This window comes from Panulirus ornatus, chromosome 5, assembly GCF_036320965.1.
Source record: "Panulirus ornatus isolate Po-2019 chromosome 5, ASM3632096v1, whole genome shotgun sequence".
Taxonomy (NCBI): Eukaryota; Metazoa; Arthropoda; class Malacostraca; order Decapoda; family Palinuridae; genus Panulirus; species Panulirus ornatus.
The window spans coordinates 140008-153504 of NC_092228.1; the positions used below are offsets into that span (position 1 = coordinate 140008).

The 13497-nt window shown below is 42.2% G+C and overlaps 1 protein-coding gene across 2 annotated transcripts in view; it reads right to left on the reverse strand.

The window, feature by feature from the left end:
- Positions 1–13497, reverse strand: part of LOC139747028 (uncharacterized) — a 585752-nt gene that overhangs the window by 61794 nt on the left and 510461 nt on the right. For both annotated transcript variants that reach the window (XM_071658778.1, XM_071658771.1), the window contains one exon: positions 1649–1782. In XM_071658778.1, coding sequence (XP_071514879.1) covers positions 1649–1782 — 134 coding nt within the window. The remainder of the gene's footprint in view (positions 1–1648; positions 1783–13497) is intronic.

Sequence of the window (13497 nt, forward strand, 5' to 3'; positions counted from 1 at the left end):
CATTTTACAAATTTTATCAACGATAAAGTTATCCAATTTGTACAGACCATCACTAATATTAAGATTATAATTCTTTGTGTATCTAATAATAGCAGATTCAATGATATTTCTTGTGGTAATAGAGTTAGAGTTAATAACTGAGATGGCATTACTCCAGTCAATACAATGATCATAGTTTTTAACATGATTGAACAAGGCATATGATTCGTGTCCCATTCTTATACTATATTTACGTTGCTTAAGTCTAACAGAAAGATCCTTACCAGTCTGCCCAACATAAAACTTATCACAATTTCTACATGGCACTTTATAGATGCACCAAGGAGAATTTTCTGGTGAATTCCTGATTAAGATATTCTTTATAGTATTATTGTTGCTGAAGGCAACATTTACAATAAAGGACTTACGCAACATGGGAAGTAAAGTAAAATTATTATTAGAAGGGAGAACTAAAAGATTCTTGGTGTCAATGAGAGGTTTGGGCTCAAGTCTATAAAATTATTTCTATTTCTTTGCTAACTTATGGGATTTATCAATGAAAGATCTAGGGTACTTTAACTTAGATCCAATGGAATATATTTTATCAAACTCATCATCAATATACTCTGGACTTTAAGCACATAATGCCCTAAGGAACATAGATTGAAATGATGATAATTCAACTCTACCATGTTGAGATGAGTAATGTATAAATGTATATATTCATACTTACTTGCCTTTATCCATTCCTGGCGCTAACCCATCCCACAGGAAACAGCATCACTAACCCCCTGCTTCAGCAATGGTAGCTCCAGGAAAACAACACAAAAAGGCCACATTTGTTCACACAGTCTCAAGCTGTCATGTGTAATGCACCAAAACCACAGCTCCTTATCCACATCCAGGCCCAACGGACCTTCCCATGGTTTACCCCAGATGTTTCACATGCCCAGGTTCAGTCCATTGACAGCACCTCGACCCCAGTATACCACATCTTTCCAATTCACTCTATTTCTTGCACACTGCTCACCATCCTGTATGTTCAGGCACCGATTGCTCAAAATCTTTTTCACTCCATCCTTCCACCTCCAATATGGTCTCCCGCTTCTTGTTCCCTCCACCTCTGACACATATATCCTCTTGTCAATCTTTCCTCACACATTCTCTCCATATGTCCAAACCAAATCAACACCCTCTTCTGCTCTCTCAACCACACTCTTTTTATTTCCACATATCTCTCTCACCCTTTCGTTACCCTGTACATATTCATACTTGCTTGCCTTCATCTATTCTCAGCGCCAACTTGCTCTACAGGAAACAGCATCGCCACCCCCTGCATCAGCGAGGTACTGCCAGGAAAACACAAAAAAAGGCCACATTTGTTCACACTGTCTCTAGCTGTCATATGTAGAGGATGGAGTGATAAAGAGAGATGAAAGCAAAACTAGGGAAAAGGGGTGCAGAGATGGAGTGTGGTAATGAGACATGGTTGCTAGTGGCAAGCCTGTTTGCAGATGATACTGTATTGTTTGTGGGAGTGAAGAGGAGATGCACAAGGTTGTAAGAGTATTTTATGATGTGTGTAAGCAGAGCAGATTGAAGGTAAATAACGACTGCCAGATGGATAGTTTTCTCTTCAGGTAGATGAAAAGAAAATAAAGCTGCTTACCTGGGATGTTGTTTCTCTGGCCTGTAGCCAACCTGAATGTTGAGGATTGGTAATGACAACAACACTGACACTGTCCGCTTGGATTCCTTCTGCTTGAGAGTCTTCCCAGTCACCTTCTGCTGCATCTCCAGCATCTGAATATGATAAAACCAATGTTCAGACCAGCTTTATATAACCAAATGGACATTTTGGCAATTTAGAGCTGATTATAAGCACTGTATTCATTTAAGAATAACTTACTATCAACTTTTATACCCAATGTTTGAAAAATTGTTGAGTACTTGTTCCAGTGGTACTTTATGAAAGTGACATCCAAGTGTGTATAGTCAGAAAAACAAGAATGTTGGGATGGTAAACTTGCACAGTACAGTTGAAATCAGGAAGAAAGTTAGAATGAAGAAGTGAGAAAGGTGAGTGGTATGAAATCACCAGAGGGGTGAGTGTGTTGGAATGTTTAAGGACACTATATGGTGTGAGGAGAGTTGATCGAATGAGAAATGAGAGGGTAAGAGAGAGTTGTAAAGAAGAGTGTAGTTGACACAGCTGAAGTAGGTGTGCTGAATTGGTTTGGACATCTGTTGAATGACTGAGAAGAGGTTGACAAAGAGGGTACACCAAACCTTCACTTTATGAAGGATCACTATTTGCAACTCCATTATTTCGCAAGGAATTTCCTTCTACCAGTCCTTCTTTTCATACAATCAAAATTTACTACTATGTGGGTGTGTGAAGTAGATCTACAAGAGCACCAAACCTTCAGCAAGTTGTAGGTTGGAGTAAGCACGGGTTCTGGATGGAAGTGCCAAGTTCCCACCAGTAGGTAAGTCTTACAGTTACCACTGTTGTGTGCACATCTGTGCTACTTATGCAGTTTGGATATAACTGATATTGTGATTTTCCTGCAACCTGCAGTGTTTATGTTGTGTTTGTTTATGTGGCATTCAAACATCCAGCAACATCTACCCCAAAATCTTTTTGCCCTTAGAAACAAAGCTAGAAACTTTTCATGACGAAGCTGAGGAAGCATCAGCGCTTGGATATGCTTTAGCAGAAATAATGTCCTAAATTTATTGAATTATTTTTTTATTAATCTGTGTTAATTCCTACTGTACTCATATGATGAAAATCTAGCCAAAATACATTTGAGACATTATATCTCACACTTGGATATTTCCCATTTTTCTATAATTATTGGGTCATTGAATGTGATTTCCCTGTGTGCAAGGTTTTTCCAGAAAAATGAGAAATGAGCGGGGGGGCCAGAAATCCTCCCCTCCTTGTATTTTTTAACTTTCTAAAATGGGAAACAGAAGGAGTAATGCGGGGAGTGCTCATCCTCCTCGAAGGCTCAGACTGGGGTGTCTAAAGGTGTGTGGATGTAACCAAGATGTGAGAAAAGGAGAGATAGGTAGTATGCTTGAGGAAAGGAACCTGGATGTTTTGGCTCTGAGTGAAACGAAGCTCAACGGTAAAGGGGAAGAGTGGTTTGGGAATGTCTTGGGAGTAAAGTCAGGGGTTAGTGAGAGGACAAGAGCAAGGGAAAGAGTAGCAGTACTCCTGAAACAGAAGTTGTGGGAGTATTTGATAGAATGTAAGAAAGTAAATTCTCGATTAATATGGGTAAAACTGAAAGTTGATGGAGAGAGATGGGTGATTATTGGTGCATATGCACCTGGGCATGAGAAGAAAGATCATGAGAGGCAAGTGTTTTGGGAGCAGCTGAATGAGTGTGTTAGTGGTTTTGATGCACGAGACCGGGTTATAGTGATGGGCGATTTGAATGCAAAGGTGAGTAATGTGGCAGTTGAGGGAATAATTGGTATACATGGGGTGTTCACTGTTGTAAATGGAAATGGTGAAGAGCTTGTAGATTTATGTGCTGAAAAAGGACTGGTGATTGGGAATACCTGGTTTAAAAAGCGAGATATACATAAGTATAAGTATGTAAGTAGGAGAGATGGCCAGAGAGCGTTATTGGATTACGTGTTAATTGACAGGCGCGCGAAAGAGAATCTTTTGGATGTTAATGTGCTGAGAGGTGCAACTGGAGGGATGTCTGATCATTATCTTGTGGAGGCTAAGGTGAAGATTTGTATGTGAATGTTGGGGTGAAGAGGGTGGTGAGAGTAAGTGAGCTTGGGAAGGAGACTTGTGTGAGGAAGTACCAGGAGAGACTGAGTACAGAATGGAGAAAGGTGAGAACAATGGAAGTAAGGGGAGTGGGGGGGGGGAATGGGATGTATTTAGGGAAGCTGTGATGGATTGCGCAAAAGATGCTTGTGGCATGAGAAGAGTGGGAGGTGGGTTGATTAGAAAGGGTAGTGAGTGGTGGGATGAAGAAGTAAGATTATTAGTGAAAGAGAAGAGAGAGGCATTTGGACAATATTTGCAGGGAAAAAATGCAATTGAGTGGGAGATGTATAAAAGAAAGAGACAGGAGGTCAAGAGAAAGGTGCAAGAGGTGAAAAAGTGGGCAAATGAGAGTTGGGGTGAGAGAGTATCATTAAATTTTAGGGAGAATAAAAAGATGTTCTGGAAGGAGGTAAATAAAGTGCATAAGACAAGGGAGCAAATGGGAACTTCAGTGAAGGGCGTAAATGGGGAGGTGATAACAAGTAGTGGTGATGTGAGAAGGGAGATGGAATGAGTATTTTGAAGGTTTGTTGAATGTGTCTGATGACAGAGTGGCAGATATAGGGTGTTTTGGTCGAGGTGGTGTGCAAAGTGAGAGGGTTAGGGAAAATGATTTGGTAAACAGAGAAGAGGTAGTAAAAGCTTTGCGGAAGATGAAAGCCGGCAAGGCAGCAGGTTTGGATGGTATTGCAGTGGAATTTATTAAAAAAGGGGGTGACTGTATTGTTGACTGGTTGGTAAGGTTATTTAATGTATGTATGACTCATGGTGAGGTGCCTGAGGATTGGCGGAATGCGTGCATAGTGCCATTGTACAAAGGCAAAGGGGATAAGAGTGAGTGCTCAAATTACAGAGGTATAAGTTTGTTGAGTATTCCTGGTAAATTATATGGGAGGGTATTGATTGAGAGGGTGAAGGCATGTACAGAGCATCAGATTGGGGAAGAGCAGTGCTGTTTCAGAAGTGGTAGAGGATGTGTGGATCAGGTGTTTGCTTTGAAGAATGTATGTGAGAAATACTTAGAAAAGCAAATGGATTTGTATGTAGCATTTATGGATCTGGAGAAGGCATATGATAGAGTTGATAGAGATGCTCTGTGGAAGGTATTAAGAATATATGGTGTGGGAGGCAAGTTGTTAGAAGCAGTGAAAAGTTTTTATCGAGGATGTAAGGCATGTGTACGTGTAGGAAGAGAGGAAAGTGATTGGTTCTCAGTGAATGTAGGTTTGCGGCAGGGGTGTGTGATGTCTCCATGGTTGTTTAATTTGTTTATGGATGGGGTTGTTAGGGAGGTAAATGCAAGAGTCCTGGAAAGAGGGGCAAGTATGAAGTCTGTTGGGGATGAGAGAGCTTGGGAAGTGAGTCAGTTGTTGTTCGCTGATGATACAGCGCTGGTGGCTGATTCATGTGAGAAACTGCAGAAGCTGGTGACTGAGTTTGGTAAAGTGTGTGGAAGAAGAAAGTTAAGAGTAAATGTGAATAAGAGCAAGGTTATTAGGTACAGTAGGGTTGAGGGTCAAGTCAATTGGGAGGTGAGTTTGAATGGAGAAAAACTGGAGGAAGTGAAGTGTTTTAGATATCTGGGAGTGGATCTGACAGCGGATGGAACCATGGAAGCTGAAGTGGATCATAGGGTGGGGGAGGGGGCGAAAATTTTGGGAGCCTTGAAAAATGTGTGGAAGTCGAGAACATTATCTCGGAAAGCAAAAATGGGTATGTTTGAAGGAATAGTGGTTCCAACAATGTTGTATGGTTGCGAGGCGTGGGCTATGGATAGAGTTGTGCGCAGGAGGATGGATGTGCTGGAAATGAGATGTTTGAGGACAATGTGTGGTGTGAGGTGGTTTGATCGAGTAAGTAACGTAAGGGTAAGAGAGATGTGTGGAAATAAAAAGAGCGTGGTTGAGAGAGCAGAAGAGGGTGTTTTGAAATGGTTTGGGCACATGGAGAGAATGAGTGAGGAAAGATTGACCAAGAGGATATATGTGTCGGAGGAGGAGGGAACGAGGAGAAGAGGGAGACCAAATTGGAGGTGGAAAGATGGAGTGAAAAAGATTTTGTGTGATCGGGGCCTGAACATGCAGGAGGGTGAAAGGAGGGCAAGGAATAGAGTGAATTGGAGCGATGTGGTATACAGGGGTTGACGTGCTGTCAGTGGATTGAATCAAGGCATGTGAAGCGTCTGGGGTAAACCATGGAAAGCTGTGTAGGTATGTATATTTGCGTGTGTGGACGTGTGTATGTACATGTGTATGGGGGGGGGGTTGGGCCATTTCTTTCGTCTGTTTCCTTGCGCTACCTCGCAAACGCGGGAGACAGCGACAAAGTATAAAAAAAAAAAAAAAAAAAAATGACTCATGGTGAGGTGCCTGAGGATTGGCGGAATGCGTGCATAGTGCCATTGTACAAAGGCAAAGGGGATAAGAGTGAGTGCTCAAATTTCAGAGGTATAAGTTTGTTGAGTATTCCTGGTAAATTATATGGGAGGGTATTGATTGAGAGGGTGAAGGCATGTACAGAGCATCAGATTGGAGAAGAGCAGTGTGGTTTCAGAAGTGGTTGAGGATGTGTGGATCAGGTGTTTGCTTTGAAGAATGTATGTGAGAAATACTTAGAAAAGCAAATGGATTTATATGTAGCATTTATGGATCTGGAGAAGGCATATGATAGAGTTGATAGAGATGCTCTGTGGAAGGTATTAAAAATATATGGTGTGGGAGGCAAGTTGTTAGAAGCAGTGAAAAGTTTTTATCGAGGTTGTAAGGCATGTGTACGTGTAGGAAGAGAGGAAAGTGATTGGTTCTCAGTGAATGTAGCTTTGCGGCAGGGGTGTGTGATGTCTCCATGGTTGTTTAATTTGTTTATGGATGGGGTTATTAGGGAGGTGAATGCAAGAGTTTTGGAAAGAGGGGCAAGTATGAAGTCTGTTGTGGATGAGAGAGCTTGGGAAGTGAGTCAGTTGTTGTTCGCTGATGATATAGCGCTGGTGGCTGATTCATGTGAGAAACTGCAGAAGCTGGTGACTGAGTTTGGTAAAGTGTGTGAAAGAAGAAAGTTAAGAGTAAATGTGAATAAGAGCAAGGTTATTAGGTACAGTAGGGTTGAGGGTCAAGTCAACTGGGAGGTAAGTTTGAATGGAGAAAAACTGGAGGAAGTAAAGTGTTTTAGATATCTGGGAGTCGATCTGGCAGCAGATGGAACCATGGAAGTGGAAGTGGATCATAGGGTGGGGGAGGGGGCGAAAATCCTGGGAGCCTTGAAGAATGTGTGGAAGTCGAGAACATTATCTCGGAAAGCAAAAATGGGTATGTTTAAAGGAATAGTGGTTCCAACAATTCTGTATGGTTGCGAGGTGTGGGCTATGGAGAGAGTTGTGCGCAGGAGGGTGGATGTGCTGGAAATGAGATGTTTGAGGACAATGTGTGGTGTGAGGTGGTTTGATCGAGTAAGTAACGTAAGGGTAAGAGAGATGTGTGGAAATAAAAAGAGCGTGGTTGAGAGAGCAGAAGAGGGTGTTTTGATATGATTTGGGCATATGGAGAGAATGAGTGAGGAAAGATTGACCAAGAGGATATATGTGTCGGAGGTGGAGGGAACGAGGAGAAGTGGGAGACCAAATTGGAGGTGGAAAGATGGAGTGAAAAAGATTTTGTGTGATCGGGGCCTGAACATGCAGGAGGGTGAAAGGCGGGCAAGGAATAGAGTGAATTGGATCGATGTGGTATACCGGGGTTGACGTGCTGTCAGTGGATTGAATCAGGGCATGTGAAGCGTCTGGGGTAAACCATGGAAAGCTGTGTAGGTATGTATATTTGCGTGTGTGGACGTGTATGTATATACATGTGTATGGGGGTGGGTTGGGCCATTTCTTTCATCTGTTTCCTTGCGCTACCTCGCAAACGCTGGAGACAGCGACAAAGCAAAGAAAAAAAAAAAATGAGAAATGGATTCATATATGTCAGAAGTGGAGGGGACAAGAAAAAGGGGAAGACTGAACTGGAAATAGAAGGGAAAGTGAAAAAGGCTTTGAGCACTAGGGGCCTAACATGCAGGAGGGCATAAGACATAAATGGGATAGACTAAATTCGAGGAATGTGGTATACAGGGGGTGTTGGACTAAACCAGGGTATATGAAGCAGTCAGGGGAGCCACAGAAAAGTCTATGGAGTATGATTGTGGATAGGGGGCTGTGGTTTTGGTGCATTACATATGATAACCAGAAGATGGATGTGAGTGAATGAGGCCACATATTCATCTGTTCGTGGTGCTTCCTTGCTATCACAGGAAACGGTAAACAGGTAAAACAGTATTTCCAAATTTAATTTGCTGTATCATGATTTAGTGAGGTAGTACCAGAAATTGATGGACCATAGGTCATTGTGTTACTCCAAATCCCCTTTTCAAGGAGCACCTGCAGCTCCAAGGCCATGCTATAATCAGTAGCAGATAATTCATTGACTCCTCAGGAGTGAGAAGTTCTCCAATGAGACTGCACTCCCTCTCCACAGACAGTGATACAACTTTGCCAAAGGTGAATCATCAATCATGGTGTAAACTCATCTTGGTGGAGCCTAACACCAACCTGAGGAGATTTGGCTCTCCTAATAAGAGATAACCTTACATTTCAAGGAACAGTAGTAAATGGCACATTCAGGCAAAATGTGATGGGAGGGGTAACTGTAGGAAAGGAGTGCAGGGTAGTGGTGGTGATATATAATCCTCCAAAAAATTTTAATGATCCAGAGCAAATACATAGTGACAACAACAAAGGAACAATCAGGCTGGTACATGAAGCAGTAAAACATGCTCTTCTCAGAGAATGTAAAGTATTGATGATGGGGAATTTCAATTATAAAGACAGACTGACAGGATTTTGATTCTCATGGTGAAACAAGTTCTGAAAGTGTGTACAAAAAAATTTCCTATACCAGCATATTAGAATGGGATGAGAGGGACTGATTTACTCTAATTACTAGATTTTGCAAATATCGTATATGTTACACCATTTGGAAAACTGAAGAACAATGCTTATTTCTTATTATATGGTAAATAAAGCACAGAGATGTTACAGGACTTAAGGAAGAGATATGATAATAGAAACAAAACAGAACTTAATAAGATGTATGGAAGCACAGATTAGGATATGGAGTTCAGTAGCTAGGAACCAGGGTACTGTGGAGAGAAGTTCAAAAATATTTACAAAGAAGGAGCAGGAACATGAGTACCTGTAGCTTTAAACACACGGAAGGTTAAGAAAGAGGCTAGAATAGCTTAATCAAAGATGTCAAAAAGCAAGGGAGCTTCAAGATATGCAATGGTGGAGAATTAGGCAACTCTCCAGTAAGCCAGCTTATGCAAGTTATAAGAAGAGCAAGAAATGACTTGTAGAAGGCAACTAAAAGGGGTGTGAGCATGGGGTTGGAAATCCTCCCCTCCAGTTTTTACGTTTCCTAAAGAAGGAACAGAGAAGGGGGCCAATGGAGGATTTTCCCTCTCAGGCTCGGTCCTTTGTTCTTGACACTATCTCGCTAATGTTGGAAATAGCAAATATGTTTTTTTTTTTTTTTTTTTTTTTTACTTTGTCGCTGTCTCCTGCGTTTGCGAGGTAGCGAGAGGAAACAGACGAAAGAAATGGCCCAACCCCCCCCATACACATGTATATACATACGTCCACACACGCAAATATACATACCTACACAGCTTTCCATGGTTTACCCCAGACGCTTCACATGCCCTGATTCAATCCACTGACAGCACGTCAATCCCGGTATACCACATCGCTCCAATTCACTCTATTCCTTGCCCTCCTTTCACCCTCCTGCATGTTCAGGCCCCAATCACACAAAATCTTTTTCACTCCATCTTTCCACCTCCAATTTGGTCTCCCTCTTCTCCTTGCTCCCTCCACCTCCGACACATATATCCTCTTGGTCAATCTTTCCTCACTCATCCTCTCCATGTGCCCAAACCACTTCAAAACACCCTCTTCTGCTCTCTCAACCACGCTCTTTTTATTTCCACACATCTCTCTTACCCTTACGTTACTTACTCGATCAAACCACCTCACACCACACATTGTCCTCAAACATCTCATTTCCAGCACATCCATCCTCCTGCGCACAACTCTATCCATAGCCCAAGCCTCGCAACCATACAACATTGTTGGAACCACTATTCCTTCAAACATACCCATTTTTGCTTTCCGAGATAATGTTCTCGACTTCCACACATTCTTCAAGGCTCCCAGAATTTTCGCCCCCTCCCCCACCCTATGATCCACTTCCGCTTCCATGGTTCCATCCGCTGCCAGATCCACTCCCTGATATCTAAAACACTTCACTTCCTCCAGTTTTTCTCCATTCAAACTCACCTCCCAATTGACTTGACCCTCAACCCTACTGTACCTAATAACCTTGCTCTTATTCACATTTACTCTTAACTTTCTTCTTTCACACACTTTACCAAACTCAGTCACCAGCTTCTGCAGTTTCTCACATGAATCAGCCACCAGCGCTGTATCATCAGCGAACAACAACTGACTCACTTCCCAAGCTCTCTCATCCCCAACAGACTTCATACTTGCCCCTCTTTCCAAAACTCTTGCATTCACCTCCCTAACAACCCCATCCATAAACAAATTAAACAACCATGGAGACATCACACACCCCTGCCGCAAACCTACATTCACTGAGAACCAATCACTTTCCTCTCTTCCTACACATACACATGCCTTACATCCTCGATAAAAACTTTTCACTGCTTCTAACAACTTGCCTCCCACACCATATATTCTTAATACCTTCCACAGAGCATCTCTATCAACTCTATCATATGTCTTCTCCAGATCCATAAATGCTACATACAAATCCATTTGCTTTTCTAAGTATTTCTCACATACATTCTTCAAAGCAAACACCTGATCCACACATCCTCTACCACTTCTGAAACCACACTGCTCTTCCCCAATCTGATGCTCTGTACATGCCTTCACCCTCTCAATCAATACCCTCCCATATAATTTACCAGGAATACTCAACAAACTTATACCTCTGTAATTTGAGCACTCACTCTTATCCCCTTTGCCTTTGTACAATGGCACTATGCACGCATTCCGCCAATCCTCAGGCACCTCACCGTGAGTCATACATACATTAAATAACCTTACCAACCAGTCAACAATACAGTCACTCCCTTTTTTAATAAATTCCACTGCAATACCATCCAAACCTGCTGCCTTGCCGGCTTTCATCTTCCGCAAAGCTTTTACTACCTCTTCTCTGTTTACCAAATCATTTTCCCTAACCCTCTCACTTTGCACACTACCTCGACCAAAACACCCTATATCTGCCACTCTATCATCAAACACATTCAACAAACCTTCAAAATACTCACTCCATCTCCTTCTCACATCACCACTACTTGTTATCACCTCCCCATTTGCGCCCTTCACTGAAGTTCCCATTTGCTCCCTTGTCTTACACACTTTATTTACCTCCTTCCAGAACATCTTTTTATTCTCCCTAAAATTTAATGATACTCTCTCACCCCAACTCTCATTTGCCCTTTTTTTTTACCTCTTGCACCTTTCTCTTGACCTCCTGTCTCTTTCTTTTATACGTCTCCCACTCAATTGCATTTTTTCCCTGCAAAAATCGTCCAAATGCCTCTCTCATATATATATATATATATATATATATATATATATATATATATATATATATATATATATATATCCCTGGGGATAGGGGAGAAAGAATACTTCCCACGTATTCCCTGCGTGTCGTAGAAGGCGACTAAATGGGAAGGGAGCGGGTGGCTGGAAATCCTCCCCTCTCGTTTTTTTTTTTCTTTTAATTTTCCAAAAGAGGGAACAGAGAAGGGGGCCAGGTGAGGATTTTCCGTCTAAGGCCCAGTCCTCTGTTCTTAACGCTACCTCGCAAACGCGGGAAATGGCGAATCGTATGAAAAAAAAAAAAAAAAAAAAAAAAATATATATATATATATATATATATATATATATATATATATATCCCTGGGGATAGGGGAGAAAGAATACTTCCCACGTATTCCCTGCGTGTCGTAGAAGGCGACTAAAAGGGAAGGGAGCGGGGGGCTGGAAATCCTCCCCTCTCGTTTTTTTTTTTTTTTTTTTTTTTTTTCCCAAAAGAAGGAACAGAGAAGGGGGCCAGGTGAGGATATTCCCTCAAAGGCCCAGTCCTCTGTTCTTAGCGCTACCTCGCTAATGCGGGAAATGGCGAATAGTATGAAAAAAAAAAATATATATATATATATATATTTTTGTCGCTGTCTCCCGCGTTTGCGAGGTAGCGCAAGGAAACAGAAGAAAGAAATGGCCCAACCCACCCCCATACACATGTATATACATACACGTCCACACACGCAAATATACATACCTAAACAGCTTTCCATGGTTTACCCCAGAAACTTCACATGCCCTGATTCAATCCACTGACAGCACGTCAACCCCGGTATACCACATCGATCCAATTCACTCTATTCCTTGCCATCCTTACACCCTCCTGCATGTTCAGGCCCCGATCACTCAAAATCTTTTTCACTCCATCTTTCCACCTCCAATTTGGTCTCCCACTTCTCCTCGTTCCCTCCACCTCCGACACATATATCCTCTTGGTCAATCTTTCATCACTCATTCTCTCCATATGCCCAAACCATTTCAAAACACCCTCTTCTGCTCTCACAACCACGCTCTTTTTATTTCCACACATCTCTCTTACCCTTACATTACTTACTCGATCAAACCACCTCACACCACACATTGTCCTCAAACATCTCATTTCCAGCACATCCACCCTCCTATGCACAACTCTATCCATAGCCCACGCCTCGCAACCATACAACATTGTTGGAACCACTATTCCTTCAAACATACCCATTTTTGCTTTCTGAGATAATGTTCTTGACTTCCACACATTCTTCAAGGCTCCCAGGATTTTCGCCCCGTCCCCCACCCTATGATCCACTATATATATATATATATATATATATATATATATATATTTTTTTTTGCCGCTGTCTCCCGCATTTGCGAGGTAGCGCAAGGAAACAGACGAAAGAAATGGCCCAACCCACCCCCATAAACATGTATATACATACGTCCACACACGCAAATATACGTACCTATATATATATATTCATTTTTATATTTATTATACTTTGTCGCTGTCTCCCGCGTTTGCGAGGTAGTGCAAGGAAACAGATGAAAGAAATGGCTCAACCCCCCCCCATACACATATATATACATACGTCCACACAAGCAAATGTACATACCTACACAGTTTTCCATGGTTTACCCCAGACGCTTCACATGCCCTGCTTCAATCCACTGACAGCACGTCAACCCCGGTATACCACATCGCTCCAATTCACTCTATTCCTTGCCCTCCTTTCACCCTCCTGCATGTTCAGGCCCCGATCACACAAAATCTTTTTCACTCCATCTTTCCACCTCCAATTTGGTCTCCCTCTTCTCCTCGTTCCCTCCACCTCCGACACATATATCCTCTTGGTCAATCTTTCCTCACTCATCCTCTCCATGTGCCCAAACCACTTCAAAACACCCTCTTCTGCTCTCTCAACCACGCTCTTTTTATTTCCACACATCTCTCTTACCCTTACGTTACTCACTCGATCAAACCACCTCACACCACACATTGTCCTCAAACATCTCATTTCCA